The 20832-nt window shown below is 43.8% G+C and overlaps 1 protein-coding gene across 7 annotated transcripts in view; it reads left to right on the top strand.

Moving 5' to 3' along the window:
- The window catches only part of ZMIZ1 (zinc finger MIZ-type containing 1), a 407596-nt gene that overhangs the window by 309158 nt on the left and 77606 nt on the right, over window positions 1-20832 (top strand). For all 7 annotated transcript variants that reach the window (XM_066600362.1, XM_066600356.1, XM_066600357.1 and 4 more), the window contains 2 exons: window positions 3367-3480; window positions 7440-7545. In XM_066600362.1, the coding sequence (XP_066456459.1) occupies window positions 3367-3480; window positions 7440-7545 (220 nt within the window). The remainder of the gene's footprint in view (window positions 1-3366; window positions 3481-7439; window positions 7546-20832) is intronic.

Genomic DNA, 20832 nt, shown 5'->3' with positions numbered 1-20832 from the left:
TTCAGCAGGATATGGCGGGTAGCCAGTGAGAAGACGCAGGGTTAGAAAGGAGGATGGATAGGGGACCATAACATGTGAAGTGTCTGGGCATCTCTAGAGTTGAAGCACCAGGCCATCGTGAATACATGTCCCCAGCTCCACAGTCTCTAACTGTGAATAGCTCCATGGCTTGCCACAGCCAAACTCCCATTTCTAAAGACAGTAGGTGTGTATGTAAGATGATGAGCTGTTCGGGTAGTTATGCGCCCCATGTAATCGCCTAATATGGGGTAAATGTGGCATGAAATACATGGCACACGGTACTGAACTAATTGTGTGCATGGCTGGTTGCATTAAGCAGTTCTGAATGGGCATGGAAACTATCACTACCCTGTATGAACCCAGGACAGATATGCGCAGTGCCCACAAAAGGGGAGAAAACTGTCGGTCAATATTCTGCGGGCAGGGACAAGCCGGCATGGCCTATCTTTGAAGTTTGACACAGGAAGGAACTCAGAGTCAAAAGTAGGTTTGTTCGGAAACCTTGCAGTGTTTCAGAATGAAACCTACACATAGATGAGAGCAGTGGACATACCTGTCCCAGGTTCCTGCTGCTGGTGGCTTAGGCAGCAAGACCTCAGTCATAAGATCTCTTAAGTTCTTAAGCCGTAATAAAATGTCTACTTTGCAAACAAAATGTTCTGCACTGAACAATATTTATACAGGATTTGAAAGATGGAAAGGCATTTAAATATGGAAAGACGTCCGAAAAAGACTGCATATGAAATTTCACATGTATATGAAATACATTATGACTCTCCTAGATGTTAAAAACAATGTCTGTGATCTAATAGGTCATGGGATTCCAAGTTATCTAGGAAGGGCAGAGAAATGTTATCGGCTTTCACTCTCTGGAATGTTAGTCTGTGTGGGCCGGGACACGTTTACAGTTTTCCACCGCCAAGCTCCAGACATCAGGATGATACCAACATAACTCTACATAACTGTATCTTGACCTTGTAAATTCTTGTAACTAGAAGGCTCAGTTCACACTGCTTTATGGGTTCACATCCGTTCATTCACTTAGTAATTCAAAGAAAATTGCCCTAAACAACACGTTGAAGTTTTGGCACTTGTGACCTTCCATGTGTTCTTTTTGCCTTGGGGAGAGCACCTAGAAGGTGAGTGAGTAAGGAGACATATAAGGCCATTCATGCTCCTCTGGGTAGTATGCAAATACGGGAGATGGAAAAATACCTCTGCAGCACCACCTATTGGAAGGCAGCATTCCTGCAAGACAATGTTAGACTCTTTATACAAGCCTTGTAACAATGACTGGGAACTGAAAACCAAGCCAGAATCCATACACAGACAGCTGTTTCAGGGTGTTTGCCCCTCATCACTCACCTCCTCATTAGTCACCCAAGTCTCCTCACTCGCCTTCTAGGTGCACTCCCTAAGGAGAAAAGATAGCGTTCCTGACCCACGTCACAGGCCTCTCGCTAGCCAGAAACCTACTGCCCACTGAAGAGGGGCTAACACCCCGAAACAGGTGTCTGTGTATGGATTCTGGCTTGGCTTTGATTTACCAGTCATTTTTACAAGGCTTGTATAAAGAGTTTAACACTGACTTGTAGAAATGCTTCCTTCGTGGCGCTGCAGAGGTATTGTGCCATCTCCCTTACTCGTCTGGATCTTCACTTCTATTAGTATGTGGGTTCTCCTCGCCAAACCTTAGCTTCTATTTCTCCCTATTTATCTCTTCTACTTTCCTACTTGTTGTCTCCAAACTCTAACAAATCCCGCCGGTTGTGAGCTCATTGACATCAGTTTCGTTGGATCTGTACATGTTTGTATAGTCTTTTTGTAACACTCTATGATTTCACAACTTATTGTACTCTTTCTCCCTGGAAGCTTTTCATGAGCGCATTGCAACTAAGTGCAGGGTAAGCTTCCTGGGATCAAGCACTGCCATAATAAGAGCTTGATTTCTGGCAGGAGTCAAGATTGAGTCATTCATTGACTAATAACAATGCTGAATCCAATATAGTTTTCCCTACTGGTAGCTTCAGCATTTAGGATTGGCTACCTTTATTTGAGCAAGAAACTGATAATCTGGTGACAGATTAAAAGGAAAACCAGGACAGGGACGCACTATGCCCCATGCAAGTGTTCTGGAATGCTGCGGCATTTCACAATAAGCGCACTTTGAAGTTTGGCTCGGGAAGCTCTTGAGTCATAGAGGAGACTGCGATGGGTGACAGGTTCTCTTTAAGCAAATTCATAGTAGTAATTCCTTTGTCTCATTATTACATGGAGAACAGAAGTCAATCTATTGTAGTAATGCCAGTCCTCTCTTTAAAGGGAAGTGGTCAGGACGTCTCTGCTCCTTGCAGCATGTAGTAGTGTAAAACATGTTAATGGTTTTCTGCACTCAGCATGTGTATGCTGGCTAAACACGTGGTTTACTTGTTGCAGCGATCGGGATGGACCTGCTGGTTTCAGCATTCTGTCCAATATGTGGTGTTGTTTTACAGAAACTCGTGCGCCTTTTACATGTGTCGATTGTCCGGCCGAGTGTTTCACTGAGAGTTGGGCCATGCATGTAAAGGGACCAACTATCAGCCGACGAACAAGCAAACTTTAGTTGTCGGCTGATTGGCTCGTTTATGTTTGTGTAAAAATGCACATAGATGTGCTGCCGATTGGTGGCAACTGTATGAGGACGAACGCTCATGTTAATGACCACTTGGCCCCACAGAGCAGACAATCTGTCCGTGCACACAGAGGCAACCAGCTCAATGGTGGTCAACACAGGCAGATTCTCCATGTAAAAGCACCTAACACTTTCTTAGCTGCAATGCTTATGTGGAAAGAGTCCTCCATATTCATCACCTGCAATATAGCCCCGCCCTCCTGTCCTAATTGACAGATTTCTCCCTATCTACTGTATTAGTGGCAGATGGGTTGGGGAAGCTCACATCTCTTGAATACGAGGACTCCTTCCTCACAAGCACTACAGCTAAATAAAGTGTACATTTAAAAAAAAAAAAAAAACACCCCAAAAACCTAAGTCTGTTTCTAGCGCTGCAGAAGTAACCTAGGAGTGTAGTCAGAATACACAGGTCTGCACTCTGCTGCCTCATACTACTGCAGGCTGCCCACAGCGGACGGCACCAACATCCTGACAGGTTCCCAATAAATACAAATTTGTGGGTGATGTCTCATACAGATTGAAATTGATGTTTATGCTTTAATGCCTTGTTTTTGTCACAGTAGATTGGAAGCTATAACCGTCCTGTCACATTAGCTGCACTCATTCCTTGCATAGAGTTTGGAGTTTGTGACGATGGCCGTCTGACAACTGTCTGTATTCCTCTCTTTCAGCACTTACAGAACCCAGCAAACTTCCACAATGCAGCTACAGAGTTATTGGACTGGTGCGGAGACCCTCGAGCTTTTCAAAGACCCTTTGAACAGAGCCTGATGGGTTGTTTAACGGTACGCTCTTCATGTTCTCGCCTCTCTAGTCAACTTCACCATCTTTGGTCATCAGTGGGAATGGGTGCTTCACAGTTGTGTTCTCAGTTTATAGTTACAATATCGTGTCTCTCTGCTCTGTGGGGACGTAGAATCGTGTGCTTTGTCAAAGCCACCTAAGGCCTTGTTTATATGGTGGGATTTCACTGCAGACCCGGACATCCAGTCCAATCTGCACATTTGTAACCTTTTAATGAATTTATTTTATTGCTGGAAAAAAGAAAGCCTTGACAGGTCAGTTCTCTGCACGGAAACCATGGGAGAGATTTATGACACAGTCCAAAAGAAAATCTGTCTTTGTTGCCCCTGGCAACCAATCACAGCGCAGCTTTCATTCTGTTTTCTGCTCTGGTAAAATCAGAATGGATGGTATGGGCATTTCATAAATCTGTCGATCTGCATGAAAATCCACCCCAGCACTACACTGCTCAGGCTCGGCGCTCTGCAGTGGATTGGGCTGACGAATCCATGTCCAAAAACTCCAATGTGGAACTGACTGATAAATTGCTATGTGCCCGAAGCTTTGTTTGTAGTGTATCATTCACAGCAGAATTTCTGTATTGGTGCAGATCCACATCAAAATCTGCATATGACATGCTGGTGGCATTAGAAGAAGTGAAAGATGCACAGGAAATCTGCAAATAAATGGACAAGCTGCAGATTACTTCTAGTTCTCACCGCAGGTTAATTTATGCTGCAGATTTTTTCAGCAACATGTGAACAGGATTTCCCAAAATCTCATTCACTTTGCTGCAACTACGATACGCTGTGGAAAATTAGAAGCATGTTCACCACCCTTGACCAACAGCCTCTGGGCAGGTGACAGACGGGCCTCAGGGGCAGCTTCTCATGCAGTTTGTTTTTTTGGGGGGCCAAAACCTCAGGCGGATCAAGCAGGAAGAAAGGCAAGTACCCTCTTACACTGAACGTTAATCACCCAGCAATAATCCTAACACTAGTCGTTCAGTGCAAATGCTGCCACTGACTGACACACAAACCATAATTCATTCACTTATCATTCAGGAAACAATCTCCTGCCACTCTGCTTCTGTTTATTGTCCAATAAATGCTTCACAGGAGGGATAAACACTGGGACGAATGTCTGACAACCAGAAGTCCGTCTATCATTTAGACACTCCTTGCCAAAACCAATCACTGTATGGTGGAGAACTGACCCGTTGTAGTGAGATGGGTCTCAAGATGTGATACGGGTGGGCATGGAGGCTCTAGTACCCTGTTGTACCACTTCTAGTTTGGATGCAAGATGTGATACGGGTGGGCATGGAGGCTCTAGTACCCTGTTGTACCACTTCTAGTTTGGATGCAAGGTGTGATACGGGCGGGCATGGAGGGTCTAGTATCTTGTTGTACCACATCTAGCTTGGATACAAGATATGATACAAGTGGGCATGGAGGCTCTAGTACCCTGTTTTAACGCTTCTAGCTTGGATACAAGAAACAACAGTGTAAATCGGACAGCGCCTTGATAAATACAGCGATACAATGTGGTGATATAAAAGGAAAGAGGAACTCACCTGGTGCCTAGTAGAGGTTCTATATGGAGAAGTCCCCACTGGCACACGAGACCCCGGCAGGTCTAGAAAAAAAGTTTCTTTACTCCGACAAAATATCCATGAAACATGAAGAGCAGCACGTAGGGAAATACCCCAAATTTCTCTCCAAAAAATGGGAGCGTAGATCAAAATTACTAGAAAAACAAAAATCCAGTTGCGCTCTTAATGTGGTGAAAGAGCTCTTAATGTGTGAGTGCAATGCTGGGGATCAAGCAGGTTGCTGATGATCCAAAAGTGATTATAAAGCTGTTTTAGTATTGCATAGGTATGCTATAAAATACACTTCAGAACAAATAGAAATACATGCAGTTTTGGTGTATAGTACACCTTTATCACGCATCAAACCGAAACACGTTGCATGTATTTTTATTTGTTCTGAAGTGTATTTTATAGAATACAAATGCAATATTAAAACCGCTTTATAATCACTTTTGGATCATCAGCAACTTGCTTGATCCCCAGCATCTTTTACCACATTAGGAGCGCAGCAGGATTTTTGTTTTTATAGCTTGGATACAAGATGTGATACGGGTTGCATGGCGGCATACTCCTGCTACCTCTTGGAAGCCGCCATGGTTTCGCTGCGTAGTAGTCCAGTAACGTTGTCGGAACAGCCCGGGTGGGGGACAATTCGTAGATACGACCATCCAGCTTTTCACAATCCAATAGTGCGCCCCTCTCAGACTCTGGTGACAGGGTAAAATCTCTTCTCTGCATCATAGAGGCATCTAGTGGTCAACAAACTCCACAGAAGTGGAAGAAGAGGTCACTACACACAAGGAGCCTCCGAGAGCCTTTAAAAGGCAAAGAGTGAACCACTTTAGGGCCTCAGGTGACAAGACCGTTCACCACAACTCTCCTCATTTACATATCTGTCTAAGATGAAACTGCATGCTGGATTCTGCAGTAAGACAACAACTTCTTGGGGCGGATTGTATTTGACAAAGAGTGTATTTCTCATATCATTTTTTTTTCTTTTTTCTTTTTCTAATCCACTTCTGATTTTGGCTAAAAAATTAGAATCGAAAACTTGCTACAAAACGTGTGTAACAGTAGACTATAGGTGGATTCTGCTGTGGAATTTTCCTTCAACATCCGTGTGTAATATACCAAGCTTTTCCATGTAGGTTTCTGTAGAGTCACAAAATGCTGTACGCAGAATATGCCCATTGACAGGGCTAAATCCCCCTGCGGATCTGCAGCAAAAACCCTCGACCGCATAGCCGCGGAATTCCGCCATAGTTTTACCACACAGGAAATTCTGCACCGGAATCCGCTTTGTGAACATACCCTAAGGGTGGACTCACATGTGGGGGATTTTGGTGCAGGTCTGCAGCAGATTTTACCTTTTCAATTCAATTTGAGTGATAGTCTGCTGCTGACCTACACCAAAATCCGCCACGTGTGAATTCATCTTTAGGGTATGTTCACACATAGCCGATTTCTTGCAGGTTTTGGTGTGAATATGCTAAAGATTTGCAACAAAGTCTGCAACAAAATCCATAACAAATCAGCTGCATGTAAAGCACAGTTGGGGTATGTTTACGTGGGGAATATTGGCTGCGGGTTTTACGTGCAGCTTGTCCACACAGAAAATCCCCAGCATTTACAGTAGCAGCAATGCAACTGAGATTTTGAAAATCTTTTCCACACGCTACAGAAAAAATCCACCAAAATCCATGTGGACTTTGACAGACGGTGCAGAATTGAAATCTGAAGCATGTCATTTAGCTGCAGCAGATTTGCTGTGCAGATTCCACCTCTTCAGATGAGGGATGAATTCTGCATCAAAATCATTATAAAAACGATTTGCATCATTCAACAACAAATGGTGCTAATTTTGATGCGGATTTGACACAGATACCAGAAACCTGCCATTTGTTGAGATTTGAATGCATTTACCAATAATTGTCGGCCCAGTTGCATATTTTTGTAAAGTCTGTACTTGTGCAAAATGTTTAGCTTTTTCCCTTTTTCCACTAACTTCAGAAAGTTAAAGGGGCTTTGCGAAAAGAAGATAGACCACCCGCTGCCCAGAAAATTTGCTATAATTTGTGCCAGAAGCTGGCACAAGTTATAGTGCAAAGCTACGCCAGGTCATAACTGGCATGGATTTGGCTTTCTGGCGCACGCTTTCTGCTTCTTTGGCTTTGTGGAGCACAAATGACCAGAAATGTGCTACATTTATGAAGAGGTGTGCGTCTCGTAATAATCTTGTTGTATCTTATGCCAGCGTATGAAAAGGTGGTCTTAGTAATAGTGCGCTACTTTTGTTGTAAACCAATGACATTGCGTGTAATTAGTAGTTGAGATCTGCAATAGTAAATGCTTTCATTCTTCCTACAGGTGGTTAGTAGAGTAGCAGCACAGCAAGGCTTTGACCTGGACCTTGGATACAGACTCCTTGCTGTATGTGCGGCCAACAGAGACAAGTTCACTCCCAAATCAGCTGGTAGGAAGCAAGCAATTAATACTTACGTTTTTGACAGGAGATCTTCTGCTGAGTGCTCTGATCTACACAAGCCAAGACCTGCAGCGTATATTATTTGCACATTGTCGCTTAGCAACACTTTACTATGGTGGTTACCTGCCAGAGCCGCTTTGTGCCTTAACTCCTTGCTATAATGACCTCTCAGACTTCTACAGGCTGCAATTTTACATGTGTACATTGTGTTTTGAATGCAGATTATTTAGTTAAAACAATGTGCCAATTATATCTGTTATAACAGGGGTTCTTGGTTGTCAAGTCTCTTCAGGGTTGTAGCAAACTGATCAATAATGAGCTTTGTACTGTAATATGTGCTGTCATGCCTAGGATTTAATTTCAGTTTTCTTAGGGTTAACGTGACTTCTTCATTATAGCACATCTCTGCCCGTCCTCCTTGCATGGGCTACGGAGGTTCGTATCTGGCTCGTAGGGTTTCCACATGGGCTGCCAAGGAGCCTTTGAGGTCACCTGTGTCTGCGGTGATTTATGGCTTCAAATTATGTCTGGAAAATAAGGAAGGAAAAAGGTGTTTTTTTTGTGTGTAATTTCGCTGTTGACCTGCCATCTTTGCGTATGTTCTTGTTACGAATCAGAGACTGGAGTTCATACATACTGTGAATGAGTCATTAGGAGAAGCATTTGTATGCAGAGTCTGCCGGCGAGCCCTGCTGGATTGGAGCCGGCCCAAGTTCTGCAGACTGTGCCGTTACCTTGTTAGAGCCGTGCAGGGTGAAGAGATGTTACAGTTTGTTACAGTGTAGCCCTCGGCCAATCCAGCTGATTAATAAGAGGAGGGTTATGTGCAAGGATTGACAATATTGTTTTATGTGCGAATACTAGACCACTACTATGGGGGATTTAGGACACTGTGGAACAGTGTGTGCATGCTGGTATTCAGTCATTCATGTATGTTCACGTGTAATATAGATATTATCCTTGGGTATGTGATTGCTGAGCAGTGTTGCCTTTATGCTCAGAATGTGTAGTGCTAATCATATAAATATACAGAGTGAAAAGCAGCGGTGAAACTTCAGTATATTGCATGCCAGTACCATGAAGGATGCCCTCACCCACTACAGCTTCCAGCTGGGCGTTGAGACCATCAGCAGAATACAGGCCTGGATTTATAGTTGCTTGCTGAGTGGGCACAGGCTGTCACAAAACAGCCCACATCCATGACAGACCGCAGGAAGGTTTTCTTCTCAGCAGCTTCCCTGATTTATTATTGTGTTCCCACTTATAAGTAAGTTTCAATAATAGAAGAATGTTATGGAACTGCTGTTAATGCAGGAGTCCCTGGCACTGCAGGCAAGGAGATGTTTTGCCAGGAAAGCCGTGTCATGCCAGGCATTTACATTTTTCCTGAGGAACTGCTGTTATCGAGCAAAGAGGGTGGAAAGTGTCAGAATTATCAAATGGGCTTAGAGAGTTATATGAACGCCAGACCCTTCTGCTCTAGGACACAATAATGGTGGCCTATTCTGGTCTGTGCTATGATCTGCATTCTTCTATGGTTGACACTACTGGTGAGCCTATGATTTAAAGCATACCTAAACTTTCATGTGAATTTTCAGAATAAGCTGGTATGTGCATGAGTAGCAGCACTATTTCTTGCCGTTATTTGAGTTGTATCCGATTTATTTTAGCAGTTCTCTGTTCTGCAGGCTCTATCCCTAATTCTCAGTTTTCGCTGAACTAGTGGGGGGGAGACCTGCTGCTATGATGTCTCCCATACATTGCACACAGTAGAGTAGATTATTCTGCCTTGTCACTATCTCAGATATAGTACAGAGAAGCAGCAGCAGCAGCATAGGGAAAATGATAAGAATTACTATGTGGTGTAGGTGTGATTTCAATAGCTGTGAGACAATAAAGTCTTACTATTACGGTAGCTGCAGTAGCATGTCTTTGTGTTTCGCACTGTTTTACTCTCACTTGGTCCTTCCTCCTCTCCTTTCCATAGACTTCTGTGAACAACATGTAATCTGACCTCTCAGTGCACTGTTTGTCCATCTTGTCTACCAAGATAGATTTTAGCTTTTTTCATGAACCATTCAGGAAGAAGCCTGATAAGTGAAGAAAGAAGCCTTTTTTTCTCCAAAATATATTAGTGTTTCTTACATTCGCCTGTACTGTTGATTTATACAACATTTGTTAAAAACTCTGTGACCATTTAATGTTATTGAATTGAATAACTTTACTGGTAATGGCATGAAGATGGCAATCTACATGATATTTATTTTTCCTTTTGCTCTTGAGTAACTGCCGCTCCCTGAAAACTGCTACGGGCAGATTTTGATGCAGAGTTGCATGTTCAATAATGCATTAAAATCTGCACAGAAGCTTGCAAATTTTGGGGTGTGTTTTCTGCATGTTGCGGTGTGTTTTGCAGCCAAATTATGCCCGTGTGAAAGGTCTTTCAGAGAGCAGAGTTGAGAAATTAGAGTGTTATTGATATGGTGCGACAGCCTTTTAAATAATTGGGTGCAGTTGTATGTCTGTGTGAACCCAACAGCAAGAATTCCAGACTTTTACCCACTGAGTCAAACCCTACCAATTAATCTCAGCAAAGTAATTACTTTCTCATCAGAAAACTGCTTGGTTGTATAAGCCTCTCCTATTAGCAGAATCAGCCCAAGCAAAGTCATAGAAATACGGCAGCAACTCTTGCACTTTCATCTCATTTAAAAATGTCCCATTCCCTCCTTTTTGTTTGCTCACAAGATCTCCTGGAATTTCAGGGATGGAAACTGTGGAAGGGGCGCTCGAGAAGGAGATTTACAGAAGAAAAATGTGTTCTTTTCCAAGTTTACAGAGCCAGCCTGCTGGAGTAGCTTTACAGATCGAATTTTAACCCATTATGTGTTATAACTTGACCTTTCCCAGCAGAATCCATATGAATAGTGTGCAGGGCCGGCATTAATGCTACATTGGTGGAGAAATCACCAGATAACACCAGCTGGAATTTAAAATCCTTGTTTATCCTATTTTCAATTACCTCTGAAAAGTTTATCAACCTCCAACTTGGTTTTCAAGTTTACTTTCAAATGTTGAACTTGTGTTCAAGGGGTTTCTGTAAGTTAAATGTCGGTAGTTTATGCTTAATGTAAGTCCGGCCTCCAGAACTCTCGCAGATCAGCAGAATGAAGAGGCCTTCGTGTACGTGTGCCTGGCGCCACGGCTCCATCCCGTCTGCTTGCAGAATAGATCTATGCATGACTTCTGGAAAAATACTTAGAGGCTGCTTTAACATAGGCTAAACGCTGTAAAATGCCTCCATCTATTCCCATGGTTTCTCAGACGCGTTTGATTGTGGCATTTCTAACGCCAAGATTTTCGAACGCTGTCTACTTAATTTTAGTGCATTTCAGCCATTTTTAACGCTCTTCATCACCCATTGCAATGATGGGGTGCACTTGAAACGGCTGTGAAATTCCGCATTTAAAAGCACGGTATTTTTACAGACGCCTGTGTGAGAGCAGCCCAAGGCTTAATTCACACAAAAACATAAATGTCAATGTTTTACGCCCGACCGATATACGCGACCATCTGAACCATTGGCCTCCAATGCATCCGTTCACAGGGGCGAATTTACAGCGTGTAAAAATGTTGAACTGTCAAAAATGGAATATACGCAACCGAAATACATGCTGAAGTTGGGCAAAAAGATAGTTCTGGAACTATCTTTTACCTGATATATGTCAGCGGCTCCCATAGACTCCTATGAGAGCTGGACAAAGAAAGGGAAGGCATTTTAGCAGCATCCACTGCTGTGAAAAGCTTATAGGTGCCTCTATATAGGCATTAGAAGGCATCCCAAGGATTTTTGCTAAAAACAACACTCACGGTCGTAAGAATGGGCGAGAAAACGCTGACCGTAATTGCACAAAAACGCCCATTCACGCTATTTTACGGCACCAGCGGCCAAACGAGAAAAGGCTGTATTCACATGAAGTGTTGAGGTGCAGTAAAAAAAAAACGCAGCAGCAAAATTGCACGTGTTTTTGATGCAGTTGTGGTAAACCGCACCAAAACACATGGTTTTTACCATACCTAAACTGCCCCACATAAATGTAACTTAAGTTCTAAGGGCTCATTCACATGTGCGTTTGCATATTTTAATTGTGTAAATGCACAGTTTATTTATGGGACTGAAATCTGCATATACCCCGTGCATAGCGTTGGATGCAAGGATTCTACCATTGATTTCAATATTGTCTATTCTGGTTTGTATTTGAACTGTCATTGTCCCCTGTACCACTACTAGGGGTGACTGACTGTCATATACAGTGGCCCCCCCAGACCATCACACCAGCGGGTGGGGGCAGTCTCCTGCTCCACAGCAAAGGCAGGATTGAGACACTTAGGCCTCATGTCCACGGGGAAAATCAAATCTGCTCCGGATTTGTAACGCGGATTTGGGCCGCGGATGCAGTGCGGATGAGCTTAAAATAGTATTTTATTGTATTTTATTGCATGCGGATGACACGCGGATGCGTTTTTTTTCACGCGTGTATGCACGCGGATGGCATTTTTGCATCTGCGCGTGAAAAAAAACGCAAGGCCACTGAAAAAGAAGTTTTTATGATAACAGGGAGAGAAAACGCATCAATTCTGCCATAGATTTCTTTTTCTTTTTCTTACAGCGTTAATCATGCAGCATAAATGACACACTAAATTTTTTCTGGGGGTCGGTACGGTTACAACGATACCATAATTGTAATATTTTTTTTAGGTTTTTACACTTTTTTGCAATAAAACCCCCTTTTTATTGGAAATCATTTTGTTTCTCTATAGCTGCATTCAAAGTCCTGTAACTTTTTTATTTTTCCGTGGACGCGGCCGTATAAGGGCTTGTTTTTTGCGCGGCGAGCCGTAGTTTTCATCAGTGCCACTTTTGGGTACATAGACTATATCGTAATTTTTTTTTTTTTTTTTTATGATAACAGGGAGAGAAAACGCATCAATTCTGCCATAGATTTCTTTTTATTTTTCTTACAGCGTTAATCATGCAGCATAAATGACACACTAAATTTTTTCTGCGGGTCGGTACGGTTACAACGATACCATAATTGTTATATTTTTTTTAGGTTTTTACACTTTTTTGCAATAAAACCCCCTTTTTATTGGAAATCATTTTGTTTCTCTATAGCTGCATTCAAAGTCCTGTAACTTTTTTATTTTTCTAAATACGGAGCTCTATGTGGGCTTATTTTTTGCGAAATGAGCTGTAGTTTTTATTGGTACCATTTTGGGGAATGTACGGCTTTTTTGATCACTTTTATAGCATTTTTTGGGAGGCAAAATGCTAAAAATTAGCATTTTGCCTCTGTTTTTTAGCGTGTTTTTTTACGCTTTTTGTCGTACAAAATAAAAAGCGTGTTCAACTTTTTGTACACGTCGTTACGGACGTGTCAATACCCAATATGTGGGGTTTTAATTTTTTTTTCCCTTTTTTTATGCTAATATTAGAAAAAGCATAAAAAAAGGTGTTTTTTTACATTTTTTTTACATTTTTCTTTTCTTTTCTTTTACACTATTCTAGTCCCTCTGAGGGACTTGCAGTACTGTGCCTATGATCGCTGTCATAAGGCATGGCAGAGCTACTGCTCCCCCATGCCTTATCGCCTATACAGCGATTATAGGCACAGGCAATACAGGACGCCAGTGTCTGGCGTCCTGTTGCCATGGCGACAGGCCGGGCTCTCGCCGGCCGGAGACACCGAGGGAGCGCGATCTCTCTGTCAACTCTTTCCCTGTCGCGATCTACTTAGATCGCGGCAGGGAAGGGGTTAACAGCGGGGTGGGGGGGGGGGGGGCATGCTGTTGCAGCGGGACGCCGGCCGTGACTGACAGCCGGCTCCCGCTGCAGGATAGCGCGGGATCTTATGTGATCTCGCACTATCCCCAGGACGTACCGGTATGTCCTGTTGCGGTAAGTACCATGCTCCGAGGACGTACCGGTACGTCCTGGAGCGGGTAGGGGTTAAATCCGCAGCGGATCTCATGCACCCGATAAACTAGTATTTACAATCCGCAGCGGATCTCCCACACCCATAGAGGTCTATGGGGGCCATCCGGAGCGTGATCCGCACTAAAATGGAGCATGGCACGTTTTTTTTCATGCTCCAGATTTTTAAAATTCCTTTTTATTGACCATCCGCGGGTATTTATCTACCCGCGGGTGGTCAATGCATCCCTATGGGGTGCGGATCCGCGCGCGGGAGATCCGCTGCGGATTTTAAATGTCATTTTGCCCGTGGACATGAGCCCTTACCCCTAGGTCTCCAAACATGAACACGGCCGTCGTCAGTCCCCAAACTAAACCTGGATTCATAACTGAAGACAACCCGTTTCCACTCTGTAGTGTCCACTTTCATCGTTACCCACCATTGCCCCCATTTGTAGTGATGTTGTGATCAAAGGCCATACGCTTAATGGGCGCCGTGAGACTAAATGTCCTTCAGCCATGCGCCTGGAAATGGTTCCGACAGACACAAGGGTGTAACTATGGCGCCACCTGTCTCTGGATGACTGACAACGCAAACAGTTGGAGCTGCTGGTGCTTGTCGGACGATCAGACAGTCGTCTGGTCTGTAGGGGGCATCCTGAGCCCGGTCACCTTGTGTGCCCTTACTAGAGATGAGTGAGCGTACTCGGAAAAGCACTACTCGCTCGAGTAATTTGCTTTATCTGAGTATCGCTGTGCTCGTCCCTGAAGATTCGGGTGCGGCTGCGGCTGACAGGTGAGTCGCAGCGGGGAGCAGGGGAGAGTGGGCGGGAGAGAGGGAGAGAAAGATCTCCCTTCCGTTCCTCCCCGCTCTCCCCTGCAGCTCCCCGCTCCGTGCCGGCACCCGAATCTTCAGGGACGAGCACAGCGATACTCGGATAAAGCAAATTACTCGAGCGAGTAGTGCTTTTCCGAGTACGCTCGCTCATCTCTAGCCCTTACACATCCACTGGTCCCAACACCACCTAACAGTCGGGCCAGAACGGCCTTAGGCGGGGGACAATTCATCGATACAACCATCCAGCTTCTCGCATCCCAATAATGCCTCAGACTCTGGTAACGGGGTGCAATCTCTTTTCTGCGTCGTAGAGGCATCTAGTGGTCCACAAGCTCTACACAAGTAGAAGAAGAGGTCACTACAAACAAGGAGCCTCTGAGAGCCTTTTATAGGCCAAGGAGGGAACCACTTTAAGGCCTCACGTCCACGGGGAAAATCAGGCCCGCCGCGGATTCTTTATGCAGAATCCCGCAGCGGGTCCCTCCTTTCCCGCGGACATGAGGCCTAAAAAGAAGAATTTACTTACCTGTCCGGACACTGTGGATCTTCTTTCTTTGGCCCAGTAGATGTGCTCGGCACACCGGCAGCGCGTTGCGCCCATGCGCCGTCCACTCTCTTTTTTTTTTTTTTTGAACTCCTGATCTCCGGCGCAGGAGTGCGGGTGTGCCGTGGATCCGGACGGCTTCCATAGGCTTCAATAGAAGCCTGCGGGAGACCCGCACGAAAATGGAGCATGCTGCGGGTGTTTTCCCGCACACACAATCCGTGCCTCAGGGGAAAATGATATCCGCAGGTGTTTAATTACCTGCGGGTGTCTAATGCATCCCTATAGGGCACGGATCACACGTGCAGGTGACCCGCTGTGGATCTGTCCCCGTGGACATGAGGCCTTAGGTTAGGACAAGACCGTTCATCTAATCACAGCACAACTCTGATCATTTACATATCTGCCTAAGATGGATCTGCATGCTGAGGTCTGCAGTAAAACAACAACTTCTTCTGGGGTGGGGGGGATTTTTTTTTTCTTTTTTAAATACATGTGTTTATTTCATACTTAATTACCACGCTGTCTCTTTTGAAAACTGGGTGACAGCTCCTGCTAATAGTGTAGTGCCTGTCATTCAGTATACAGTACCTGTGGTGGACAAAATAATGGAGTATCAGGGATAAAAATAACTTTTTAGAAATTGTATATGGAAAATTGTCTTGATAAATTCCATACATTCCTAACACGCTGCTCTATAGAAAGCAGTCAGGACTGGGTGTAACTGTTTATCTCAGGAAGGGTATCTTCTCTTTTTAAGGAGAGTAGGAGGTGAGTGAGTCTTCTCACTTACCTCCTTGATGTCTCCTCACTCACCTTCTTAGTGCTCTCCTTATCAAGTGATGATACCTATCCTGACCCACGTCACAGGCCTCTCATTAGCCAAGCCGGGATCCTACTGCATACTGATGAGGAGCAAACACCCCAAAACAGTAATTGTTATAAAAGTTGGGCATTGACTTGCAGGAATACTGCCTTCCAATAGGTGGCACTGCAGACGTATTGTTCAATCTTTCTTATTTGTATATTTATTCTTTATCTTCTAACACCAATAAGTCCAGGAAGCTCTTCATCTCCAATGCTGCCTACTATAAAAACCACAACCAGTGCAGGGAGGCAGAAAAAGAGCAAGGGCTTGTGGGTATATCAGAGGGTTGTGTTAAGTCACGGACTACTGCTATTGCAGAGAGCTTTAAACCACTTTGAGTTATCAATGTTAATAAGTGGGCACTGGTGCCTTTTCCTTTCATTGCTATAGTTTAACTTTTTTGTAACCAAAAAGGAAAGCTTTACATGCCAGAGGGACAGGTAAAATTCCCATAAATATCATTAAAGGGGCATTCCTGTGATTTGTTTTAGTCATTCATGACGTAGCCCACCCCCCAGTATATATAAGTGGGCTAGTTATTCCCTTCTGTCTGTATCTCCGACCTCTTCCTCCTCAGATGGTCATGTGATCTCAGTCCTGACCAACGCAGATCTACTTGGGGTTATGTGTTCATTTTCTAATCAGATTCTCAGTTTGTGTGATGCTGTTGCAGACACTCCAGACACAGGGCATATGTTGAGGAACTCGGAGGGTAGAGTGGGCACTTGTCACGGTGGCACTTACCAGGCTTCAAACGTAATCTCGGCCAGAGTAGCTCTGGGCCTCTTCAAGACACCCCTAGGAGAGGGATGGCCAATAACCATGAAAGCAGGATATAAGGTTGTCACGGGTGACACCACCATTTCGTTACTCACCAGAATGACCCTCGAGGGTAAATAAATGAGCCGCAGACAGTATTAAAATACCTCAGGTTCCCAGGAACTGTCAGGGCCTGGCAAAACTTTACTTGTAGAAAACTTGGTACAAGGCACAAATTGCAAAAGACGGCCATGCAGGCAAAACAGCAGATTAAAGGTCAGGGAGGAAACACAGGATGACATCAGTCCTGCAGTCTAAGTTATCTGACAGGAACTGCTTCTGGTTGGGGAACTCTTCAGAAGAGGATAGGGGTAGGGTCACTCCACAGACACTCACGTAGGTCAGTACTTTTGCACGGGAATCTCTGCCTTATCTGGACGTGCTCACTCTCAAACTCTCTCCCTCTTACTTCTCTTTCTCTCTCTTCTCCACGGTTCCTGGTATATGGACCCTCAGGGACCGCTCCTCTTCTCCATTCTTTACCACATGAGGGTTGAAGGTGCCCCATGTGGCTGGCACTCTCTCTCAGGAACCAAGGAGAATCTCTCTACCACAGCCAAAACACTCATATTTTTAATCTCTCACATACATACCACGTGACAGCACATAAATTGATACATTGCAAGCATCTCCCAGTCTTATGCAAACCTTAACCTCTCACTTGCTGCAGCTGTGCAATACACATAACAAAATGACTGGCAATTCTTAAAAGGGTTGTCCCGCGCCGAAACGGGTTTTTTTTTTTTTCCAATGGCCCCCCCGTTCGGCGCGAGACAAACCCGATGCAGGGGTTAAAAAAGAAAAACGGGTAGTACTTACCCGAATCCCCGCGCTCCGGTGACTTCTTACTTACCTTGTAAAGATGGCCGCCGGGATCTTCACCCTCGGTGGACCGCAGGTCTTCTGTGCGGTCCATTGCCGATTCCAGCCTCCTGATTGACTGGAATCGGCACACGTGATGGGGCGGAGCTACGAGGAGCCGCTCTCTGGCACGAGCGGCCCCATTCAGAAGGGAGAAGACCGGACTGCGCAAGCGCGTCTAATCGGGCGATTAGACGCTGAAGATTAGACGGCACCATGGAGACGGGGACGCCAGCAACGGAACAGGTAAGTGAATAACTTCTGTATGGCTCATAATTAATGCACAATGTACATTACAAAGTGCATTAATATGGCCATACAGAAGTGTATAACCCCACTTTGTTTCGCGGGACAACCCCTTTAATGCCGTACTGAATGCAGCACAAACTCTTAAGGCAACGTTCAGACGTAATTTTTGTTGCAAATTTTAATTGCAATTCTTCCGCTATTAAAAACCGCATTAAAAAAACACGTACAGTAGTTTTCAACAATACACGCGGTTTTAAGAGAAACACATGCAGGGTTTTTTGGCAGTTTTTAAAAGCAGAAGAATCTCAATTAAAAACTGCAACAAAAATGCCATGTGTGAACACAGCCTTACAGTCCGCTCTGATCTTCTTAATGTGCTGAATATCTGAATCGGTTTCCGGTCTTCAATGCTTAAAATTACATTGTGTCCTTTTGGTCTTTGTGTTGAAGGTGATGATTAATCTTTTTAATGTTGTGTTAAATATGAGTTGTTACGGATATCCGCTTTCTTTGGCGCTGAGTCAGCAAGCCTTCCAGAAATGTGTTGTGCAGGTGATAAGAGGGTCTACAGCATGAACGCCGCTTCGACATGACAAGGTGTTTGTTTTCTCTTTGATTTAGGAAGGTTTTGATTGTATTGCTAACCGCAAGACATTTTTCCTGAAAATACTGATGTGTGAGGTGTTGTGGGGCTGCGGCCTCAAATTACTCAACTCCCCACTTGTAAAATATAGCTGTCCCCTTGTCTATGTGCATGTGACTGATGTACGGGCGCTGTCCGCACCCAAGGAGTGTGTGCTACTGGATCCCTGCTCTCACCATTTCTCACCTCCATCCGGCACACAACAGGCCTTCTGCTGCAAACCGCGTTTGAATATCTGCTGTAGGACTGTGCGGCGCTAAGAATTTAGGTCTGGATGAGGTTTTCATGTTACCCCCTGATCCGATGTCCGTGCAGATTCACATTGTGCTCCAAGGTTTCATAGAAAAGGATTTGTGATAGTATTGTCAGCATATATAAACATTGCCGCAACTGAAGTTATTAGTTTTTTAAAGCACTACAAATACAGTATGTCCCATTGAATGTGTAGTGGCCCAGTACATGCTTTCCTGGCCCCCTCCATAATGTCATACATGTCATGTCTTATGTTGGTGCACTGTGCAAATCTGTCTAGTCATTCTGTTATGTGTATTGCACAGCTGCAGCGTGTGATGGGTTAAGTGTCTGCAAAGCCTGGAGACTGTCTGTGAATGTAGTGAAAAGCCAGGTAAAAATATACAGCTAATTAATACATTTGAGACCCTAGCTATTAGAAGTGGAAAGAAAGAACAAAGAAAAAAAAATCAGAAGGCAAGTAGAGGAGCAAGAGACACCGATCACAAACTAAAATGTTTTTACACAAATGCAAAGAGCATGGGAAACAAGCAAGGAGAATTGGAGCTCCTAACACAACAGAAATATGATGTCATGGGCATCACGGAAACTTGGTGGAATGATACACATGATTGGAACACAAGACTTGAAGGATACAACTTATTTATAAGAAACAGACCAAAAAAAGGGGAGGAGGTGTTGCGTTGTATGTTAGGAAAGCATTCATCTCCACAGAGATTCAAGCTGCAGAGCATGGTAGCTCTGTAGAAACTGTTTGGTTACAAATTCAAGGAGAGAACAACAGAAAGGTCACCATTGTAGGCATTTACTATAGGCCATCTGGACAAGCAGAAGATATTGATGAACTCTTTCTACATCAGATGGCCAAACTCTCCAAAAAGCATGACATAAGGCTCATGGGAGATTTTAACTATCCAGACATTTGTTGGGAATCTCTCTCAGGTAAAAGTAATGGATCCAACAAAGTCTTATCCACTCTTGCTGACAACTTTATCTTCCAAAAGGTCGAAGAGAAAATAAGGGGATCTGCTATATTGGACCTAATTCTTACTAACTGGGAGGGAATTGTTGAGGAAGTAAGGGTGGCTGGGTCCTTAGGAGGCAGTGATCATGCTATCATTGAATTTTGGATAAAAAGGGGAGGAAGACCTGAGAAAACTCAGACCTCAAGGTTGGATTTCAAGAAGGCAGATTTCAATGAACTCAGAAAGAGGGTAGGAAGAATCCAATGGCTGGATGTTCTTAAGGACAGAAATGTCCAAGAAGATTGGGAAATATTGCGAAATGAGATTCTCAAAGCACAATCGTTAACAATCCCTAAAAGAAGGAAGAATGGGAAGCATTTAAAGAAACCAGGATGGATGAACGCAGGACTTGCACACATGTTAAAAACAAAGAAAAATATGTTTATCAAATGGAAAGAAGGGGCAATATCTAAAGAAGAATATAATGGGGTCTGCAGAAACTGTAGGGCAAGTGTCAGAAAAACTAAAGCTAATAATGAATTGAGGCTTGCAACAGAGGCCAAAAGCAATAAAAAAGTATTTTGGGGGTATGTCAAAAGCAAAAGAAGAGTCAAAGATGCTATTGGATGCTTACAAGATGAAAATGGTGATTTGGTTAAGAATGATGTTGAGAAGGCCAAAGTTTTAAATTCCTATTTTGTATCTGTTTTCTCTCAGAAAGTAGATGGAACATCAACTGATCTTCCCTGTGCTATTGGGGGAATAAAAAATGCAGGCTACCTGTAAGCATAGAGATGATGAGGGAACACTTAGCTAACTTAAATGAATTACATCCTAGGATACTAAAGGAAGCAGCGGAGGTAATTGCTGAACCACTCGCCATAATCTTTGAAAATTCCTGGAGAACAGGAGAAGTCCCAGAAGACTGGAAAAGGGCAAATGTTGTCCCTATTTTTAAAAAAGGGGAAAAAGGTGGATCCAGGAAACTACAGGCCTGTGAGCCTGACTTCTATACCGGGAAAGATCTTTGAACAAATTATTAAACAGCATGTATGCAAGAACTAGGATGAAGATGGAGTAATTAACCAGAGCCAGCATGGGTTTGTAACAAACAAGCCATGTCAGACTAATCTAATTTCCTTCTATGATAGTATCACTGACTGGGTTGATCAGGGAAATGCGGTGGATATAGTTTTTCTTGACCTTAGTAAAGCATTTGACAAAGTATCTCATACTATACTTATTGAAAAAATGACCAAATA

The sequence above is a fragment of the Eleutherodactylus coqui genome, chromosome 4, assembly GCF_035609145.1.
Source record: "Eleutherodactylus coqui strain aEleCoq1 chromosome 4, aEleCoq1.hap1, whole genome shotgun sequence".
NCBI classification, from domain to species: Eukaryota; Metazoa; Chordata; class Amphibia; order Anura; family Eleutherodactylidae; genus Eleutherodactylus; species Eleutherodactylus coqui.
Note: the sequence above shows the minus strand (reverse complement) of the source record. Positions and strands in the feature narration are given on the sequence as shown.